General features: G+C 44.2%; 1 protein-coding gene across 1 annotated transcript in view; it reads right to left on the bottom strand.

Moving 5' to 3' along the window:
• Positions 1 to 470: 470 nt before the first annotated feature.
• Positions 471 to 23,221, bottom strand: part of LOC311138423 (protein phosphatase 1 regulatory inhibitor subunit 16B-like) — a 98,672-nt gene continuing 75,921 nt past the window's right edge. Inside the window, exons 7-11 of the mRNA XM_084173105.1 lie at positions 20,589 to 20,714; positions 16,907 to 16,982; positions 7,817 to 7,946; positions 7,351 to 7,537; positions 471 to 1,787 (exon numbers count right to left, since the gene is read on the bottom strand). Coding sequence (XP_084029231.1) covers positions 1,305 to 1,787; positions 7,351 to 7,537; positions 7,817 to 7,946; positions 16,907 to 16,982; positions 20,589 to 20,714 — 1,002 coding nt within the window. The 3' untranslated portion in view covers positions 471 to 1,304. The remainder of the gene's footprint in view (positions 1,788 to 7,350; positions 7,538 to 7,816; positions 7,947 to 16,906; positions 16,983 to 20,588; positions 20,715 to 23,221) is intronic.

Below are 23,221 nucleotides of genomic sequence, written 5' to 3' on the forward strand. Positions count from 1 at the left end.
GCTTCACAGGGAAAGGAAGACATACTGTAACTGTACCAGCTCATTCTAATGCATTCACTCTCCATAGATAGATCAATAGAATAAATACACTGTATAACCACAGCCTTCATACATAACATTACATCTTCATAAATAAACAGCTACAAACTGTACAGATTTTTTTTAACAAATTTTTTTTGCTTAAATTACCAACAAATAATGATAGCAAAAAGACATGGGCATATGAAATACCTTTCTACCACCTTGATCACTGACAGTTTGGATATGAACAGTTAGCAAGAGAAGACAGAGTTTAATGTGCATTGTTTCAAATGTCTCTAGTGCAGTGCTCCTATCATCCTTCACAGGAACAGATAGATGGTAGACAGTCAGTAATACTGTTCTGTTATGGTATAAACCATTCCTTCCCTTTGCTAAAATAGTCAGCATTTGTACAATAATACTTCTTAGGAAAGATGACCCTTCCCCCTTCCTTATGCTACTCTGTGGACCAACACAGGTACAGTAATAATACTGAGAGAGTATTCTGATATGGTGGAGTGGATCTTTCTGCAATGTTTTTTCCCCCTCACATACTTTCAGAAACAGTGGATACACGGAGGAATGTGGTTTGAAAACAGTGATTCAGTCAAAAGTTGTAAGACACCAGATAGGGTTAACATGGGAGAGCACGCTGCCTGGCCATCTATTCCTTTATAGGGCACAATACTTCTCTTAGGGGCTAGGGGCCGTATCATTCAACCTCCTTGCCCTCTGCATCAACCACAATCTATCACAGTGGCTTGCTTGCCCGTTCTCCGGAGAAAGGGTATCCTGCATACTCTTATGGTCTCATCTCAGCCACCCATTCCATAAGCAGATCAGTATCCACCACCTCCTTGCCCTCTCCACCAACTACAAGCTATCACAGTGGCTCTTCCCCAACTCATCTCTCCTCGATTCCTCGCGTCCTATCAGGACGGTCATTTTCCGGAGTAAGGGTATTCTCCATCCTGGTCTGGCCTGGAGTGTTAAACAGTGGGGAAGGAAAGGAGGGAGTAGGCAGGAACCAATCACCTGGCTGGACCAGCTCCACTCCAATTGCCTTCTAGGACCATGGCTCTGCCTTTTGGTCTCCCTCTGTGCAATCTCTTCCTGCTTCCTGCTCCACAGTCACAAGACCATCGTGCTCTGACGCGCTCTATCCGGGAAGAAGTTGCCCTTAGGCACAGATCTAGGATCAGCTTTCCCTCCCCGAACCATTGGCGGAGAACACAGTCAGCCTGACCATAGATCAGTGTCTTGGGGTGACCTCCACCTCCTCCCTAGGAGACACAGCAGCAGCTGCCCCCCTTTGGTTCCTCGTCATCTATTGGCTGTTTGAGTTTGAGCATGGGCGGATCACCGCTTGCCGGGGTGTAGTATACTGCACTGCCATTGGACGAGACGAGGGGCATGCGGGAATCCACAGGGCTCTGGGGTTCGGTGGATTCTGTGGAGCCGTTTCCTAGGTGACCGTTGAGGAGTGGGTGATTGAGCAGCTTGGCGGCCGACCTCTGCTTTTTCAGTTCCGACAGGGTCTGAGCGCGCTCCCTTGGCAAGGAGGAGTCGTCCTCTGGGAGCTGATCGGCTGATGCGCTCTTCGTGTCAGGAGATGGAGGCTCGCCATTGGTTGGCGGCAGCTGACTGGGAGTGGGCGTGGACGTAGTCGTGGAGATGATGCCATTTTGTTTGATGATGCCGCTTGGTGCATCTTTCAGGTTCTTCTGTAGTTTGGGCCTCTCCACTACTGGCTTCACTGGAATCACCTGGGAGACAGAGGACATTAAGATTACTGTTACTAACTGGGAGACAGAGGACATTAAGATTACTGTTACTAAATGTTCCTAACTGGGAAACAGAGGACATTAAGATTACTGTTACTAACTGGGAGACAGAGGACATTAAGATTACTGTTACTAAATGTTCCTAACTGGGAAACAGAGGACATTAAGATTACTGTTACTAACTGTTCCTAACTGGGAAACAGAGGACATTAAGATTACTGTTACTAACTGGAAGACAGAGGACATTAAGATTATTGTTACTAACTGGAAGACAGAGGACATTAAGATTACTGTTACTAACTGGAAGACAGAGGACATTAAGATTACTGTTACTAACTGGAAGACAGAGGACATTAAGATTACTGTTCCTAACTGGGAGACAGAGGACATTAAGATTACTGTTACTAACTGTTACTAACTGCTGTTATCAACTGTTACTAACTGCTGTTATCAACTGTTACTCACTGCTGTTATCAACTGTTACTAACTGCTGTTATCAACTGTTACTCACTGCTGTTATCAACTGTTACTAACTGCTGTTATCAACTGTTACTAACTGCTGTTATCAACTGTTACTAACTGCTGTTATCAACTGTTACTCACTGCTGTTATCAACTGTTACTAACTGCTGTTATCAACTGTTACTAACTACTGTTACTAACGTTTCTAACTGCTGTTATCAACTGTTACTCACTGCTGTTATCAACTGTTACTAACTGCTGTTATCAACTGTTACTAACTGCTGTTATCAACTGTTACTAACTGCTGTTATCAACTGTTACTAACTGCTGTTATCAACTGTTACTCACTGCTGTTATCAACTGTTACTAACTGCTGTTATCAACTGTTACTAACTACTGTTACTAACGTTTCTAACTGCTGTTATCAACTGTTACTCACTGCTGTTATCAACTGTTACTAACTGCTGTTATCAACTGTTACTAACTGCTGTTATCAACTGTTACTAACTGCTGTTATCAACTGTTACTAACTGCTGTTATCAACTGTTACTAACTGCTGTTACCAATTACTATTACAGACCTTTAATATGATTTCCTTCACAAACTAAACAGAAGACAAGTTGACTAACTAGACTAGAGGCTGGTGGTTTATTTCTTTATTGTATGATTTTCACAGATAATTGCTTTACGTAGAAGAAAATGCACTGCAATACGGAGAGAGACATGGCGTAGGCTAGACACAACATCAAACATACACATTCATGAAAAAACTAAACAAGAATGACAGTTTAAGGACTCTGAGCCCTCCCTTCCACATTACATACAGTGGGGAAAAAAGTATTTAGTCAGCCACCAATTGTGCAAGTTCTCCCACTTAAAAAGATGAGAGAGGCCTGTAATTTTCATCATAGGTACACGTCAACTATGACAGACAAATTGAGAATTTTTTTCTCCAGAAAATCACATTGTAGGATTTTTTATGAATTTATTTGCAAATTATGGTGGAAAATAAGTATTTTGTCACCTACAAACAAGCAAGATTTCTGGCTCTCACAGACCTTCTTTAAGAGGCTCCTCTGTCCTCCACTCGTTACCTGTATTAATGGCACCTGTTTGAACTTGTTATCAGTATAAAAGACACCTGTCCACAACCTCAAACAGTCACACTCCAAACTCCACTATGGCCAAGACCAAAGAGCTGTCAAAGGACACCAGAAACAAAATTGTAGACCTGCACCAGGCTGGGAAGACTGAATCTGCAATAGGTAAGCAGCTTGGTTTGAAGAAATCAACTGTGGGAGCAATTATTAGGAAATGGAAGACATACAAGACCACTGATAATCTCCCTCGATCTGGGGCTCCACGCAAGATCTCACCCTGTGGGGTCAAAATGATCACAAGAACGGTGAGCAAAAATCCCAGAACCACACATGGGGACCTAGTGAATGACCTGCAGAGAGCTGGGACCAAAGTAACAAAGCCTACCATCAGTAACACACTACGCCGCCAGGGACTCAAATCCTGCAGTGCCAGATGTGTCCCCCTGCTTAAGCCAGTACATGTCCAGGCCCGTCTGAAGTTTGCTAGAGTCCATTTGGATGATCCAGAAGAGGATTGGGAGAATGTCATATGGTCAGATGAAACCAAAATATAACTTTTTGGTAAAAACTAAACTCGTTGTGTTTGGAGGACAAAGAATGCTGAGTTGCATCCAAAGAACACCATACCTACTGTGAAGCATGGGGGTGGAAACATCATGCTTTGGGGCTGTTTTTCTGCAAAGGGACCAGGACGACTGATCCGTGTAAAGGAAAGAATGAATGGGGCCATGTATCGTGAGATTTTGAGTGAAAACCTCCTTCCATCAGCAAGGGCATTGAAGATGAAACGTGGCTGGGTCTTTCAGCATGACAATGATCCCAAACACACCGCCCGGGCAACGAAGGAGTGGCTTCGTAAGAAGCAATTCAAGGTCCTGGAGTGGCCTAGCCAGTCTCCAGATCTCAACCCCATAGAAAATCTTTGGAGGGAGTTGAAAGTCTGTGTTGCCCAGCGACAGCCCCAAAACATCACTGCTCTAGAGGAGATCTGCATGGAGGAATGGGCCAAAATACCAGCAACAGTGTGTGAAAACCTTGTGAAGACTTACAGAAAACGTTTGACCTGTGTCATTGCCAACAAAGGGTATATAACAAAGTATTGAGAAACTTTTGTTATTGACCAAATACTTATTTTCCACCATAATTTGCAAATAAATTCATTAAAAATCCTACAATGTGATTTTGACGTGTACCTATGATGAAAATTACAGGCCTCTCTCATCTTTTTAAGTGGGAGAACTTGCACAATTGGTGGCTGACTAAATCATTTTTTTCCCCACTGTAGCTGTCCCTCCTATACTCAGTGTTACACATCCCCTTAATGTCCAAGGTCCCTGAGCTTTGCACATAATGTTATTACACAACTCTATCATTTCAATGTCCATTATTATTTTTCACAATTAGTTATATTTCACTTATCACTTTCACTATAGCCCGTTCCCAAATGAGTGAGTCCATCCCTATGTTCCTATTGTCCTCCTGATTTGTTCTTGTGGCACATACATTACATGTAGTCCCGTGTAGCATGGCGTTTGCAACGCCAGGGTTTTGGGTTCGATTCCCACGGGGGGGCCAGTATGAAAATGTATGCACTCTAACTGTAAGTCGCTCTGGATAAGAGCGTCTGCTAAATGACTAAAATGTAAATGTAGAATGACCAAAAGTATGTGGACACCTGCTCGTCGAACATCTCATTCCAAAATCATAGGCATTAATATGGAGTTGGTCCCCCCTTTGCTGCTATAACAGCCTCCACTCTTCTGGGAAGGCTTTCCGCTAGATGTTTGAACATTGCTGTGGGGACTTGCTTCCATTCAGCCACAAGAGCATTAGTGAGGTAGGGCACGGATGTTGGGCGATTAGGCCTGACTCGCTCTTGGCGTTCCAATTCATCCCAGAGGTGTTCGGTGGGGTTGAGGTCAGGGCTCTGTGCAGGCCAGTCAAGTTCTTCCACAATGATCTCGACAAACCATTTCTGTATGGACCTTGCTTTGTGCATGCGGGTATTGTCATGCTGAAACAGGAAAGGGCCTTCCCCAAACTGTTGCCACAAAGTTGGAAGCACAGAATCATCTAGAATGTCATTGTATACTGTAGCGTTAAGATTTCCCTTCACTGGAACTAAGGGGCCTGAACCATGAAAAACAGCCCCAGACCATTATTCATCCAAACTTTACAGTTGGCACTATGCATTGGGGCAGGTATGGTTCTCCTGGCATCTGCCAAACCCACATGGTGAAGCGTGATTCATCACTCCAGAGAACGCATTTCCACTGCTCCAGAGTCCAATGGCGCCAAGCTTTACACCACTCCAGTCGATGCTTGGCATTGTGCATGGTGATCTTAGGCTTGTGTGCGGCTGCTCGACCATGGAAACCCATTTCATGAAGCTCCCGACAAACAGTTATTGTGCTGATGTTGCTTCCAGAGGCAGTTTGGAACTCGGTAATGAGTGTTGCAAGCGAGGACAGATGATTTTTACGCGCTTCAGCACTGGGCGGTCCCGTTCTGTGAGCTTGTGTGGCCTACTACTTCGTGGATAAGCCTTTGTTGCTCCTAGACATTTCCACTTCACAATAACAGCACTTACAGTTGACCAGGGCAGCTCTAGTAGGGCAGAAATTTGACGAACTGACTTGTTGGAAAGGTGGCATCCTATGACGGTACCAGGTTGAAAGTCACTGAGCTCTTCAGTAAGGCCATTCTACTGCCAATGTTTGTCTATGGAGATTGCATGGCTGTGTGCTCGATTTTATACACCTGTCAGCAACAGGTGTGGCTGAAATAGCTTAATCCACTAATTTGAAGGGGTGTCCACACACTTTTGTACATATAGTGTATTCGTTTTTGTACCTGACCAGTTTGCACAGGGGGAGTCTGTAGAGTTTCATGGACAGCAGGAGCTGTTTTCTTTGACATCTTCAGCCTATTTGTGTGGTAGTTGTTAGTTAGTTGTCCAGAAAGGTTTTGTAGGTGGGTGTGTCAATTAGTTTGGAGGCAGTTTTCAGCAGACTTGTCACCCTGGTTTTTGACTGTACCGTGACACTGTTGTACCAAGCAGTGATGCAGTACTGCAGAACACTCTGGATAGTGGACCCAAAGAACAAGTTCAGTATTTCCGAGCTTTCCCCGAAAGGGAAAGGGGGATAACTAGTCAGTTGTACAACTGAATGCATTCAACTGAAATGTATCTTCCGCATGTAACCCAACCCCTCTGAATCAGAGAGGTGCGGGGGGCTTCCTTGCTCAGGGGTAGAATGACAGATGTTTACCTTGTCAGCTCGGGGATTCAATCCAGCAACCTTTTGGTTACTGGCCCAAAGACCTCAGCCTGCAGAGAAAGTACATGCACTGTTGCACCTTAACACACACATAGTCCACATGACACTCCATCTCAGGGCATGGTCAACATGTACTCCCAGGTATTTATAGGAGTCGACCTGCTGGATGTGTTCACTGTGAATGACGACCTGGCTCAAGTCAGCCACTGACCTGGGGTCAAAGATAACCTCTTGTGTTTTTGTGACATTCAGGACCAGAGAGTTCGTGTCACACCATTGCACAAGGCTGTTTACACTGTCTAGGTACAGTGGGAGGTCGATGTTGTCATACATCAAATCTTTTGTAGAACAGGTTCAGTTCCTTCACAAATGTGGACTCGTCCTCCACGTGGAGGGATTTGCAGGGTGCTGACATGCTGGCCATAGGCTAGCCTGGGGTTGGCTGCTGTGAAGGCTTTCTCCAGTTGCTCTCTGTGGGCCCATTTCCCCTCCCGCAGCATGGCATCCTCTTAACCTCCCCCTATCCTTGTTTTTGAAGGCCACTTTCTTTTCTTTGAGAGCCTTTGTAATGTCCTTTTTAACATGGGGCTTATTTTTTAACAGTTTTAGTGGGTATTACTGTCTCTACACAGAAGTTAATATAGTGATAAGCTACATGGGTTTTTACACACGTGAGATAGGAGAAACATTCATCCATACTAACCGTAGTAACAGTTGTATAGATGGGATGGCTGTTCTCCTGGTCCGTCTTCTTCTCCTCCTCCTCTTTCTCTTCCCTCCCTCCTTCCCTCCCTCCTTCCCTCCCTCCTCTCCACACGATGGCCTCAGTCTCATACTCCTTCACACGAAGGTTGTGTCTGTCAGACAGGCTTGCCCTCCGCACCACTTTCCTAAAGCACACGCAGGGAGGAGAGGCATTCAGTGTTCCTGTAAGTCGGGGTTTCTTTTTATATTTGACTTCTAACCCAGCACTTACACACCTGATTTATAAGAACATTCAGCTATTAGTGGATTAGTTGAATCATGTGTTAGGACTGGGCTGTAACAAAAGCATCCCTTGCCCCTCTCCATGACCACATTGAACAAACAGTACTGTAGTACTAGATGGTGGAGAAAACGTACAAGTCTGCATGCAGTTTCCTCTCGGTCCAGTAGAGGTCAGTACATACCCACGGCTGCCTGCGCTGGATGTCCTCCTACACAAAGAGGTCTTGTGTTTAAGCTGAGACTTCATGATGATGTCGTGTTTGTGTTTCAGGTCCAGCAGGATGGCTCGGAACTCCTCGTCCTCACACAGGTCTAAAGGTCAGAGGTTAGAGGTCACACAGGGAACACACACACAGAGGATGACTCGGAACTCCTCGTCCTCACACAGGTCTAAAGGTCAGAGGTTAGAGGTCACACAGGGAACACACACACAGAGGATGGCTCGGAACTCCTCGTCCTCACACAGGTCTAAAGGTCAGAGGTTAGAGGTCACACAGGGAACACACACACAGAGGATGGCTCGGAACTCCTCGTCCTCACACAGGTCTAAAGGTCAGAGGTTAGAGGTCACACAGGGAACACACACACAGAGGATGGCTCGGAACTCCTCGTCCTCACACAGGTCAGAGGTCACACAGAGATCATACATGCACGCACACAGGATGGCGCTGAACTCCTCGTCCTCATACAGGTCAGAAGTCACAGAAAGGTCACAGAGACCAAAACATATCCTCCCATCAACCACTGCTCTGTGGCCAGGTAGGGTTTTATGGAGTTTAAAAAAAACAGAACAATTAAGCAAAATAAATACCAGAACAAACGGCAACTAAACCCTCCCCTCCCCACCCCTCCCCTAAGAAAAGCAAGAAAAAAATAATAAAAAATAAACAAATACAAAACAAATACAAATCAATACGAAACAACAAAAACAATACAAAACAAATACAAATCAATACAAAACAACACAAAAACAATACAAAACAATACAGAACAGAACATTACAGAGAGACAATATTTACATCTATTTACATCGATCTACAAGCCCACATCCACCAATCACTATGGAAGTGTTTCCATATAGTCCAGGAAGGGTTGCCATATTTTCACAAAATGGTTGAATTTATTTCTTAAATCATAAGTAATCTTCTCCATAGGAACACACATTCATTTCAGAGAGCCATCTTGTAATTGAGAGAGGGGAATCTGACTACAATGTCAAAGCAACACATTTTATCTCAGCGGCAAGGGCAATTTCTGTAAATTTGATATTGAAATTATTCCTTAAATTCACATTTGTAAAGTTAACCAGAAGGCACATTTCAGGGTCAAGTGGGAAAGGGACCTCCATAATTTAGGCCAGGGTATCACAAACAATATGCCAGAAGGCTTGTAAATGAGTACACTGTCAAGTGGAATGCAAAAAAAAGTGCCTTCTGTTGTTCCACAACTAAAACACATTCATGATATTTCTGTAGCCTCCGAGGTGAGATAGAGTTTGTGGAGGAAGTTGTAATGTCTGCATCTAGAGTTGACGGTTGCTGATATGCTCTCATGGCATACGTCTGACCATAGCCTCTTCATCACTTAATATATTTAGTTCAGCTTCCCATCTCTCTTGACTTATGCACATCTGATTTTGGGCATTGTTTCATTAGCAATGAGTACAATCTGTATATGGATCTAAATGGGCCATGCATCATGGAGTAGTTGGTCAATACTTAATAGATTTGGTAAAATTATATTATCTCCAAGAGTGCTTCTGAGAAAGTTTCTTTAACTGTAAATAACAAAAGAAATGTGTATTGGATAACTGGTATTTCTCTTTCACTTGCTCAAATTACAAAAGGACTCAATCTTCATAACAATGTTCTAAATGTTATTCCCTTCTCATGCCGATGGTGAAAAATATTGTTATCCGAGATCATTGGAAGGAGTCTGTTTAGCCACAGGGTTGTTTCAGGTGACAAGTCTCCTTTCAGACCAAAGAACTTACGAATTTCATGCCAATATCTTACTAAATTGATGGTACAGGGATTGCTTGTTTTTGTTGATATAGTCTTGGGTTCGTTCCACTTGTAGATAATATTACTCCCAACCTCTTCATTAAGATCAAACATTTCCATCTGAGTCCAAAAGGAGGCAGGTTCAGCTTTAAATAAGAATGAAATAAATCAAATTTGTCCTGCCCACAATCCCATGTTAATTTGTCCAGGCTCACCCTTGGAGTTTTACAGTTCCATACAAATTGTCTTATGGTCTTGTTAAGGGACTTAACGAAACTCTCGGGTGGGGATATGGGTAAAGATTGAAATAGATACATCAATTTAGGCAGAACGTTCATCTTAATACAATTAATTCTCCCAAATAATGTAAGAGGCAGCTCTACCCATCTATTCAAATCATCCACCACCTTCTGAACCAAGACAGTAGTTAAGCTTGTACAAATTTCTCAAGTCATTATCAACTGTGATTCTTAGATATTTGAACCCCCTGCGGAGACCATCTGAAGGGACCTGTCTGTTCACAGGTGCTATAGTCAAAGCGAGTCAGTGGAAGTGTTTACATTTTGTCCATGTTGACGTTGTAGCCTGATATGCAGCTGTATGTACCCATTAGTGTCTGTAGTTTTGAGCGGGATCCGGTCGGGTCAGAGAGGAACACAATTATGTCAACAATGAGATCTTGTGCCTTATCTGGCCCCCCTGAACGCCCTTTATGCCAGGATCTTCTGGCCTCCGCCAAGGTTCTATGGCTAGCACAAAACGCAGTGGGAAAGTGAACAGCCCTGCCTACTATCTCTAAAGAGTGGGAAAGTGAACAGCCATGCCTACTATCTCTAAAGCAGTGGGAAAGTGAACAGCCCTGCCTACTATCTCTAAAGCAGTGGGAAAGTGAACAGCCCTGCCTACTATCTCTAAAGCAGTGGGAAAGTGAACAGCCCTGCCTACTATCTCTAAAGCAGTGGGAAAGTGAACAGCCCTGCCTACTATCTCTAAAGCAGTGGGAAAGTGAACAGCCCTGCCTACTATCTCTAAAGAGTGGGAAAGTGAACAGCCCTGCATACTATCTCTAAAGCAGTGGGAAAGTGAACAGCCCTGCCTACTATCTCTAAAGCAGTGGGAAAGTGAACAGCCCTGCCTACTATCTCTAAAGCAGTGGGAAAGTGAACAGCCCTGCATACTATCTCTAAAGCAGTGGGAAAGTGAACAGCCCTGCCTACTATCTCTAAAGCAGTGGGAAAGTGAACAGCCCTGCCTACTATCTCTAAAGCAGTGGGAAAGTGAACAGCCCTGCCTACTATCTCTAAAGCAGTGGGAAAGTGAACAGCCCTGCCTACTATCTCTAAAGCAGTGGGAAAGTGAACAGCCCTGCCTACTATCTCTAAAGAGTGGGAAAGTAGCTGATATCATGCCATTAGTGGTGATCTTGGCTTGCAGTTTATGGTATAAAGTCTTAACCCAGTTGACAAACGAAGGACGAAAGTTACATTTAGCAAGGACCTTGAATAGGTATGGCCACTCCAGCTATCAAAGGTTTTTTGTCTAGAGATACTGCAGTACTAGGATCGCCCATCACACTGGCCATGTGAATTACATTGAATAACCTGTGCAAATGATTTTACATTTACATTTTACATTTTAGTCATTTAGCAGACGCTCTTATCCAGAGCGACTTACAGTTAGTGAATACATTATTTTTTTTAATACTGGCCCCCCGTGGGAATTGAACCCACAACCCTGGTGTTGCAAACGCCATGCTCTATCAACTGAGCTACATCCCTGCCGGCCATTCCCTCCCCTACCCTGGACGACGCTGGGCCAATTGTGCGCCGCCCAGTGGGATTGGTGGAGGATCTTCTCTGTATAAAGCCTGTTTGATCGGTGTTGATCAGGTTTGGCAAATAGTCCTAATCTATTAAGCCATCGCCTTAGAAATCGATTTATAGTCGGCATTGAGGAGCTAGATTGGCCTATAAGAAGAGCATTGTAGAGGATCTTTATTTTTCTTATGAATAACTGTTATAATAGCTGTGGAAAACTCTGCTTCTCAGCAGCTAAATTCAGAACGTACATCAAGAGAGGAGTAAACTAATCCTTCAACTTCTAGAACTCTAGGAAATCCATAGTCTCCTGGGGATTTGCCGGATTGTAGAGAGGAAATTGCCTATCATTGCTGGTTCCGTTCCATCAGAAGTGTATAACTTTGAATAGTATTGTTTAAATTACTCATTAATCTCTTCAGGGTGGAGACACTTGACCATTCTGAGTTTCGATAGAGTTGATGGTTCTCGAATTCTCCTTAGCTTTTATCTGCCAGGCCAAGACTTTGTGACTTTTCTCCCCCAATTCATAGTATCTTTGCCTAGTTCTAAGAATAGCCTTTTCAGTTTTGTAAGTATTATATTTCCGTTTTTTATTCACCAATGAGCGGCATGTTTCTTTAGAGGCAGATTTTTGGTAGTTCCTAATTAAATTCAGCAGTGTATTTATTTTGAAGACATTTGGTATAGGAAATGATTTGACCCTTAAGAAAGGCCTGTAATGTATCCCAGAGGTCAAAACTATTGGGAGAGGACGTACAGTTTGTTTCACAGAAAAACGTAATTTGATCTCTAATAAATTGACGAAATTCTGCCCGTTTCAAAAGAGATAGGTTTAGGCGCCATCTATAGGTCCCCTGAACTCCATCCGGCCTCAACACAGAAAGTGTGAGGGGAGAATTCTCTGAGATGGTTCTGGATAAATACTCAGTTTCCACAACTCTATGGGTTGGTTTCATGGTGTTTTAGTCTCTAGTATAGCAATCATGTATACAGTATAATCATGAATAACAACAGAGTTTTGGCGCAGGTACAGCCGACTGGCACTAGCTAATGCTACATACACTAGCAAAAAAATTATATATATACAGTCGTGGTCAAAAGTTTTGAGAATGACACAAATATTAATTTTCACAAAGTCTGCTGCCTCCGTTTTTATGATGGCAATTTGCATATACTCCAGAATGTTATGAAGAGTGATCAGATGAATTGCAATTAATTGCAAAGTCCCTCTTTGCCATGAAAATGAACTTAATCCCCAAAAAACATTTCCACTGCATTTCAACCCTGCCACAAAAAGACCAGCTGACATCATGTCAGTGATTCTCTCGTTAACACAGGTGAGAGTGTTGACGAGGACAGGGCTGGAGATCACTCTGCCATGCTGATTGAGTTAAAATAACAGACTGGAAGCTTTAAAAGGAGGGTGGTGCTTGAAATCATTGTTCTTCCTCTGTTAACCATGGTTACCTGCAAGGAAACACGTGCCGTCATCATTGCTTTGCACAAAAAGGGCTTCAGAGGCAAGGATATTGCTGCTAGTAAGATTGCACCTAAATCAACTATTTATCGGATCATCAAGAACTTCAAGGAGAGAGGTTCAATTGTTATGAAGAAGGCTTCAGGGCGCCCAAGAAAGTCCAACAAGCGCCAGGACCATCTCCTAAAGTTGATTCAGCTGCGGGATCAGGGCACCACTAGTGCAGAGCTTGCTCAGGAATGGCAGCAGGCAGGTGTGAGTGCATCTGCACGCACAGTGAGGCGAAGACTTTTGGAGGATGGCCTGGTGTCAAGAAGGGCAGCGAGGAAGCCACTTCTCTCCAGGAAAAACACCAGGGACAGGGATTGGACTGCTGAGGACTAGGGTAAAGTCATTTTCTCTGATGAATCCCCTTTCCGATTGTTTGGGGCATCCGGAAAAAGCTTGTCCGGAGAAGACAAGGTGAGCGCTACCATCAGTCCTGTGTCATGCCAACAGTAAAGCATCCTGAGACCATTCATGTGTGGGGTTGCTTCTCAGCTAAGGGAGTGGGCTCACTCACAATTTTGCCTAAGAACACAGCCATGAATAAAGAATGGTACCAACACATCCTCCGAGAGCAACTTCTCGCAACCATCCAACAATGTTTTTTCCAGCATGATGAAGCACCTTGCCATAAGGCAAAAGTGATAACTAAGTGGCTTGGGGAACAAAACATCGACATTTTGAGTCCATGGCCAGGAAACTCCCCAGACCATAATCCCATTGAGAACTTGTGGTCAATCCTCATGAGGCGGGTGGACAAACAAAACCCCACAAATTCTGACAAACTCCAAGCATTGATTATGCAAGAATGGGCTGCCATCAGTCAGGATGTGGCCCAGAAGTTAATTAACAGCATGCCAGGGCGGATTGCAGAGGTCTTGAAAAAGAAGGGTCAACACTGCAAATATTGACTCTTTGCATAAACGTAATGTCATTGTCAATAAAAGCCTTTGACACTTATGGAATGCTTGTAATTATACTTCAGTATACCATAGTAACATCTGACAAAAATATCTAAAAACACTGAAGCAGCAAACTTTGTGAAGACCAATACTTGTGTCATTCTCAAAACATTTGACCACGACTGTATATATATATATATATATACACACACACTACCAGTCTAAAGTTTGGAAACACCTACTCATTCAAGGGTTTTTCTTTATTTTACTATTTTCTACATTGTATAATAATAGTGAAGATATCAAAACTATGAAATAACACATATGGAATCATGTAGTAACCAAAAACTGTTTTATATTTGAGATTCTTCAAATAGCTACCCTTTGCCTTGATGACAGCTTTGCACACTCTTGGCATTCTCTCAACCAGCTTCACCTGGAATGCTTTTCCAACAGTCTTGAAGGAGTTCCCACATATGCCGAGCACTTGTTGGCTGCTTTTCCTTCACTCTGCTGTCCGACTCATCCCAAACCATCTCAATTGGGTTGAGGTCGGGGGATTGTGGAGGCCAGGTCATCTGATGCAGCACTCCATCCCTCTCCTTCTTGGTAAAATAGCCCATACACAGCCTGGAGGAGTGTTGGGTCATTGTCCTGTTGAAATATAAATGATAGTCCCACTAAACCCAAACCAGATGGGATGGCGTATCGCTGCAGAATGCTGTGGTAGCCATGCTGGTTAAGTATGCCTTGAATTCTAAATAAATCACAGCACGCCCACACCATAACACCTCCTCCTCCATGCTTTACGGTTTGAACTACACATGCTGAGATCATTCGTTCACCCACACCGTGTCTCACAAAGCCACGGCGGTTTGAACCAAAAATCTCCAATTTGGACTCCAGACCAAAGGACACACTTCCACCAGGCCAATGTCCATTGCTCGTGTTTCTTGGCCCAAGCAGGTCTCTTCTTCTTATTGGTGTCCTTTAGTAGTGGTTTCTTTAAAGCAATTCGACCATGAAGGCCTGATTCACACAGTCCCCTCTGAACAGTTGATGTTGAGATGTGTCTGTTACTTGAACTCTGTGAAGCATTTATTTTGGGTGCAATTTTTGAGGCTGGTAACTCTAATGAACTTATCCTCTGCAGCAGAGGTAACTCTGGGTTTTCCATTCCTGTGGCGGTCCTCATGAGAGCCAGTTTCATCATAGCGCTTGATGGTTTTTGCGACTGCACTTGAAGAAACGTTCAAGGTTCTTGACATTTTCCGTATTGACCTTCATGTCTTAAAGTAATGATTGACTGTAATTCCATTTTGCTTATTTGAGCTGTTCTTGCCATAATATGGACTTGGTCTTTTACCAAATAGAGATATCTTCTGTATACCCCCCTTACCTTGTCACAACCCAACTGATTGGCTCAAACGCATTAAGAAGGAAATAATTTCCACAAATTAACTTTTAAGAAGGCACACCTGTTAATTGAAATGTGTTCCAGGTGACTACCTCATGAAGCTGGTTAAGAGAATGCCAAAAGTGTGCAAAGCTGTCATCAAGGCAAAGGGTGGCTATTTTAAGAATCTCAAACCTCAAATATATTTTGAATTGTTTAACACTTTTTTGGTTACTACATGATTCCATATGTGTTATTTCATAGTTTCGATGTCTTCACTATTATTCTACAATGTAATTTTTTTTTACAAATAAAGAAAAACCCTTGAATGAGTAGGTGTGTCCAAACCTTTTGACTGGTAGTGTGTATATATATACACAAATGGATACTTGGATTTAAATATCAATATAATATTGTCAAAAAATAATAGCGCAATATGTAACTGTATAGATTTTTTCCCCCTTCACTACAGTATAGCATCATCTTCTCATTGATGATAAACAGCAGGTTGGGGCAGACGATAGAGATACAATAGAGATGTCATAAGGTTCTTTACGGCAGGGGTTTTCAAACCTCTCCTCGGGGACCCCCTCTATGTATTTGAACTATTCCACAGCTAGCACACCTGATTCAACCTATCAGCTAATCATCAAGCCCTTGATTAGGTGAATCAGGTAAGATAGGCTACAACAAAATGGTGAAATGTCTGGCGGTCCACAAGGAGAGGTTTGAAAACCTTTGCTCTGTAGTGTTGATCTTGCCCCAATGGGAGTCTCCTCTAGGTAGGGTTAGGGTTATGTAGGTAGGGTTAGGGTTATGTAGGTAGGGTTAGGGTTATGTAGGTAGGGTTCTGTAGGCAGGTAGGGTTAGGGTTATGTAGGTAGGGTTAGGGTTATGTAGGTAGGGTTAGGGTTATCTAGGTAGGGTTCTGTAGGCAGGTAGGGTTAGGGTTATGTAGGTAGGGTTAGGGTTATGTAGATAGGGTTAGGGTTATGTAGGTAGGGTTAGGGTTATGTAGGTAGGGTTATGTAGGTAGGGTTAGGGTTATGTAGGCAGGGTTAGGGTTATGTAGGTAGGGTTATGTAGGTAGGGTTAGGGTTATGTAGGCAGGGTTAGGGTTATGTAGGTAGGGTTATGTAGGTAGGGTTATGTCAGAGGAAGGCTCTAAAAATTGTCAAAGACTCCAGCCACCCTAGTCATAGATTGTTCTCACTGCTACCGCACGGCAAGCGGTACCAGAGCGCCAAGTCTAGGTCCAAGAGGCTTCTAAACAGCTTCTACCCCCAAGCCATGAGACTCCTGAACATCTAATCAAATGGCTACCCAGACTATTTGCATTGTAGGTAGGGTTAGGGTTATGTAGGTAGGGTTATGTAAGTAGGGTTAGGGTTATGTAGGTAGGGTTATGTAGGTAGGGTTAGAGTTATGTAGGTAGGGTTATGTAGGTAATGTTATGTAGGGTTAGGGTTATGTAGGTAATGTTATGTAGGGTTAGGGTTATGTAGGTAGGGTTAGGGTTATGTAGGTAATGTTATGTAGGGTTAGGGTTATGTAGGTAGGGTTATGTAGTTAGGGTTATGTAGGTAGGGTTATGTAGGTAGGTAGGGTTTAGGGTTGGGGCAGACTTACCAATGGGAGTCTCCTCTAAGAAGGTCTTGGCATTGAGACTGGCACCGTGAGAAACCAGCAGCTCTGCTACATGCATCTGGAACAATAGAGAGTATCTATCAGCATTTACACGGCTATCCACGATCATGTGCTGTAACTGAGGACTTGGTGGACTGTATATTCTTTAGGTTAGGTTTTACTGGATGTGTTCTCTACCATGTGCTGGTAAGGACACATCAAGTCACATTAGAACAGCGCAGTATGTACATGGGCAAGAAGACGACCTTCAGCCTCGCATGGAGGGAGCTGCCAAGATGACACCCCTCACTCCACCCAGTCCCTTCCTCTCCAGCCAGGCCAGATGGGACACAACTCCAGATGAGTGGGAGACCTTCAGAGAGTACAGGTCCGTCCTAAACCCTCATCTGACCAGAGAGCAGAAGGATGAGCCACAGTAAGCAGAGACAAGAGTCAGCGCATCGAGGTCTGTCCACGGTCTACAACAGTCACTGGGACCACAGGAAGCGACCTAGAGAGTACGAGTTAGTGAGACAGTACATCCACCAAGAGAGAGAGCCCAGCTGCGTCAGTCCCAGCGAGCCATGCAGGTCATTCTCACTCAGCTACATGAGAGAGTACAGCTCGCAGAGATTCTCCATGCTGTCACAGCTCACACCCCAGCCTATAGCTAGTCTCTCTCCCGATAAGCCAGCCTCTACAGAGAGTTCTGCTGGCACCACCACGGTCCGCGTCAGAGCCTGCTGAGCCATCACCCAATGAAGAGAATAAGGCTTGTCATGGACAGTATGACAACAGTGTTTGGCCTGATCCCCCACCGTGGCCTCCAGTTAGTGACGAGTCACTGCTGACGTGTCATCAGTGACACTTCAAGTCTACAGTGATGCTACCAATAACCTTTTTCAGCAGCTATGAGTTTCCTCAGCACCAGGGCTCACCCCACCTGTTAGGAGGCACCTCCTCCACCAGTTCTCCAGCTAAGAGACATACCTACCGGTCAGCTCCAAGACACTCCCGGTGTGGACTACCAGCCCACTAATGGTGCCAGCACTCTTAAAGGGAGTGCTCCTAATCTCAGCTTGTTACTTGTATAAAAGACACCTGTCCACAGAAGCAATCAATCAATCAGATTCCAAACTCTCCACCATGGCCAAGACCAAAGAGCTCTCCAAGGATGTCAGGGATAAGATTGTAGACCTACACAAGGCTGGAATGGGCTACAAGACCATTGCCAAGCAGCTTGGTGAGAAGGTGACAACAGTTGGTGTGATTATTCGCAAATGGAAGAAACACAAAGAACTGTCAATCTCCCTCGGCCTGGGGCTCCATGCAAGATCTCACCTCATGGAGTTGCAATGATCATGAGAACGGTGAGGAATCAGCCCAGAACTACACGGGAGGAACTTGTCAATGATTTCAAGGCAGCTGGGACCATAGTCACCAAGAAAACAATTGGTAACACACTACGCCGTGAAGGACTGAAATCCTGCAGCGCCCTCAAGGTCCCCCTGCTCAAGAAAGCACATATACATGCCCGTCTGAAGTTTGCCAATGAACATCTGAATGATTCAGAGGAGAACTGGGTGAAAGTGTTGTGGTTAGATGAGACCAAAATCGAGCCCTTTGGCATCAACTCAACTCGCCGTGTTTGGAGGAGGAGGAATGCTGCCTATGACCCCAAGAACACCATCCCCACAGTCAAACATGGAGGTGGAAACATTATGCTTTGGGGGTGTTTTTCTGCTAAGGGGACAGGACAACTTCACCGCATCAAAGGGACGATGGACGGGGCCATGTACCGTCAAATCTTGGGTGAGAACCTCCTTCCCTCAGCCAGGGCATTGAAAATGGGTCGTGGATGGGTATTCCAGCATGACAATGACCCAAAACACACGGCCAAGGCAACAAAGGAGTGGCTCAAGAAGAAGCACATTACGGTCCTGGAGCGGCCTAGCCAGTCTCCAGACCTTAATCCCATAGAAAATCTGTGGAGGGAGCTGAAGGTTCGAGTTGCCAAACGTCAGCCTCGAAACCTTAATGAATCCCTCCTGAGATGTGTGCAAACCTGGTGGCCAACTACAAGAAACGTCTGACCTCTGTGATTGCCAACAAGGGTTTTGCCACCAAGTACAAAGTAATGTTTTGCAGAGGGGTCAAATACTTATTTCCCTCGTTAAAATGCTAATCAATTTATAACATTTTTGACATGCGTTTTTCTGGATTTTTTTGTTGATATTCTGTCTCTCACTGTTCAAATAAACCTACCATTAAAATTATAGACTGATCATTTATTTGTCAGTGGGCAAACGTACAAAATCAGCAGGGGATCAAATACTTTTTTCCCTCACTGTACCTGGCCCTGCTGTAGGGGACAAGCCAGATCCTGCCAACGGAGCCCAGAGCGCTCCCTTGACTGTCTCAGCCCCAGAGACTGTTTCCCCTGACAAGTCTGCCCCTACTACAGATCCCTGGCTGGTAGCCTCACCAGACTCTGATGGTCAGTTGCCGGAGACCGGTTGGACCATGTAGTAGGACCTGTCAGCCAGCTTCATGCCATTAGCCATTAGTCAGCCCAGGTGCCCTGCCCTTAGCTCCCCAGTCATTCAGATGTCCCTAATGCCCCTATAGCTAAGTAGTCAGGTGCCCCTTTCCCCTAGTGTCCTGCCAGCTGACTCCCTAGTAGTTTGGACTGTTCGATCACAGCAGCGTTCCATCAATGACATTCACCCCTCTCCCAGGAGGACATTCTCACCACAGTGTGCCTCTGATGGACTAAATGTTCCTGCCCAGCTGCACCCCTTTGATCTCTAATTAGTGGAGTCACGTTGTATGACGCTGTATTGTCTTGTATAGTATTAAGCCATTATATCCATGTTACTGTTACATGCATAATGTTTATAGTATAGTGAATTAGAGATTGTATTATGTATATCTGTCATTCACTATTGTACTGTATCTTTAGTTCTCTCTTTACTTGCAGACCACACACACACACACACACAAGCTGTCAATCAAAGCCTTAAATTGCCCTAAGCCTTGCACTACCTACACTGTGCTGTTCCATGGCCGTACTGTGAATCTTCAGCGTCATTAAACCAGACCGTAATCCTCTGTGTTGTCATCGGTGTCCTTACCAGCACACGGGAGAGAACACCTCAAACCTAACCTAAAGAATATACAGTCCACCAAGTCCTCAGTTACATGTGTAGAGAGTGGGCGTGTCTGTTTATTTGTATGCATCTGTGTGTCTGTGTCTGTCCTTGTGGGTCTGACCTGTGTGTGTGTGTGTGTGTGTGTGTGTGTGTGTGTGTGTGTGTGTGTGTATGTGTGTGTGTGTGTGTCAGTGTCTGACCTGTGTGTGTGCGTCACCTTGAGCACCAGTGGGTGTGTACTCCCGTGTGTGTTTCCTCACCTGACCCCAGCAGGCTGCAGCGTGGAGCGGCTGCCATCCGTCAGTGTCTCTCAGGTGTGTGTGTGTGTGTGTGTGTGTGGGAGGGAGGGTGTGTGTGTGTGTCTGTGTGGTCACTAGTGTCCTCACCTGACCCCAGCAGGCTGCAGCGTGGAGCGGCTGCCATCCATCAGTGTCTCTCAGATGTGTGTGTGTGTGTGTGGGAGGGAGGGTGTGTGTGTGTGTGTGTGGTGTCTGGGTGTGTGTGTGTGTCTGTGTGGTCACTAGTGTCCTCACCTGACCCCAGCAGGCTGCAGCGTGGAGCGGCTGCCATCCGTCAGTGTCTCTCAGGTCCATCCTGGCTCCTCCCTCCAGCAGCAGCTCTGCAGCCTGGATGTAGCCGTTAGCCGCTGCGATGTGGAGCTGCATGGGGGACAGGAGAGGAGGCAGATGGAACAGTCACTCTACAGCTGCAAATCTCACCCTACCAGGTCCACTGCTGGTTCTCTCTTCTACCTGATCATTCATTGTAACCACCTGGTGTCCCAGGTTAAAATCGGTCCCTGGTTAGAGGGGAAGAATGGGGTAAAAAAAAATCAGTGGAACTGGCTTCCGGGTCCAGATTTGAATTTGAGGGGTATAGAGTGTTAGCTACTTTAACAAATAGTTTTATTTCCAAGGATTCCCTACCTCTTATTTATGTATCTAGTGCCTTCTTGGGATCCCTTTGTGTCATTACCTGTCCTGGTATCCTCAGAAATCGATCTACCAGGCTGGAAGCTAACTCTGGTGCAAAATGTATGTTGATTTACAGTACCAGTCAAAAGTTTGGACACACCTACTCATTCAAGGGTTTTTCTTTATTTTTACTAGAATAATAGTGAAGACATCAAAACTATGAAATAACACATATGGAATCATGTACAGTCGTGTTCAAAAGTTTTGAGAATGACACAAGTATTGGTCTTCACAAAGTTTGCTGCTTCAGTGTTTTTAGATATTTTTGTCAGATGTTACTATGGTATACTGAAGTATAATTACAAGCATTCCATAAGTGTCAAAGGCTTTTATTGACAATTACATTACATTTATGCAAAGAGTCAATATTTGCAGTGTTGACCCTTCTTTTTCAAGACCTCTGCAATCAAATCAAATCAAATGTTATTTGTCACATACACGTGTTTAGCAGATGTTATAGCGGGTGTAGCGAAATGCTTGTGCTTTTAGCTCCGACAGTGCAGTAATAACAATTTCACAACATATACCCAATACACACAAAAAAGTAAGGAATGGGATTTAAGAATATATACATATATGGACAAGCAATGACAGAGCGGCATGGACTAAGATACAGTAGAATATTATAGAATAGAATGCAGTATATACATATGAGATGAGTAGTGCAAGATATGTAAACATTATTAAAGTGACTAGTGTTCCATTTCTTCAAGTGGCCAGTGATTTCAATAGGCAGCAGCAGCCTCTAATGTGCCAGTGAAGGCTATTTAAACAGTATATTTGAGATTTGAGATTCTTCAAAATGCCACCCTTTGCCTTGATGACAGCTTTGCACACTCTTGGCATTCTCTCAACCAGCTTCACCTGGAATGCTTTTCCAACAGTCTTGAAGGAGTTCCCACATATGCCGAGCACTTGTTGGCTGCTTTTCCTTCACTCTGCGGTCCAACTCATCCCAACCCATCTCAATTGGGTTGAGGTCGGGGGATTGTGGAGGCCAGGTCATCTGATGCAGCACTCCATCACTCTCCTTCTTGGTGAAATAGCCCTTACACAGCCTGGAGGTGTGTTGGGTCATTGTCCTATTGAAAAACAAATGATAGTCCCACTAACAGCAAACCAGATGGGATGGAGTATCGCTGCAGAATGCTGTGGTAACCATGGTAATAACCAACATTGTCACCAGCAAAGCATCCCCACACCATCACACCTCCTCCTCCATGCTTTACGGTGGGAACCACACATGCCGAGATCATCCGTTCACCTACTCTGCGTCTCACAAAGACACAGCGGTTGGAACCAAAAATCTCACATTTGGACTCATCAGACCAAAGGACAGATCTCCACCAGTCTAATGTCCATTGCTCGTGTTTCTTGGCCCAAGCAAGTCTCTTCTTCTTATTGGTGTCCTTTAGTAGTGGTTTCTTTGCAGCAATTCGACCATGAAGGCCTGATTCACGCAGTCTTCTCTGAACAGTTGATGTTGAGATGTGTCTGTTACTTGAACTCTGTGAAGCATTTATTTGGGCTGCAATTTCTGAGGCTGGTAAATCTAATGAACTTATCCTCTGCAGCAGATGTAACTCTGGGTCTTCCTTTCCTGTGGCGGTCCTCATGAGAGCCAGTTTCATCATAGCGCTTGATGGTTTTTTCAACTGCACTTAAGAAACTTTAAAAGTTATTGAAATGCTCCAGATTGACTGACCTTCATGTCTTAAAGTAATGATGGACTGTCGTTTCTCTTTGCTTATTTGAGCTGTTCTTGCCATAATATGGACTTGGTCTTTTACCCAATAGGGCTATCTTCTGTATACCACCCCTACCTTGTCACAACACAAGTGATTGGCTCAAACGCATTAAGAAGGAAAGAAATTCCACAAATTAACTTTTAACAAGGTACACCTGTTAATTTTAATGCATTCCAGGTGACTACCTTATGAAGCTGGTTGAGAGAATGCCAAGAGTGTGTAAAGCTGTCATCAAGGCAAAGGGTGGTTTTTTAGAATCTCAAATATATTTTGATTTGTTTAACACTTTTTTGGTAACTACATGATTCCATATGTGTTATTTCATAGTTTCGATGTCTTCACTATTATTCTACAATGTAGAAAATAGTAAAAATAAAGAAACACACTTGAATGAGTAGGTGTGTCCAAACCTTTTGACTGGTAGTGTATGTATGCTCTCTTCTT

This window comes from Coregonus lavaretus, assembly GCF_964263955.1.
Source record: "Coregonus lavaretus genome assembly, chromosome: 12".
Lineage (NCBI taxonomy): Eukaryota > Metazoa > Chordata > Actinopteri > Salmoniformes > Salmonidae > Coregonus > Coregonus lavaretus.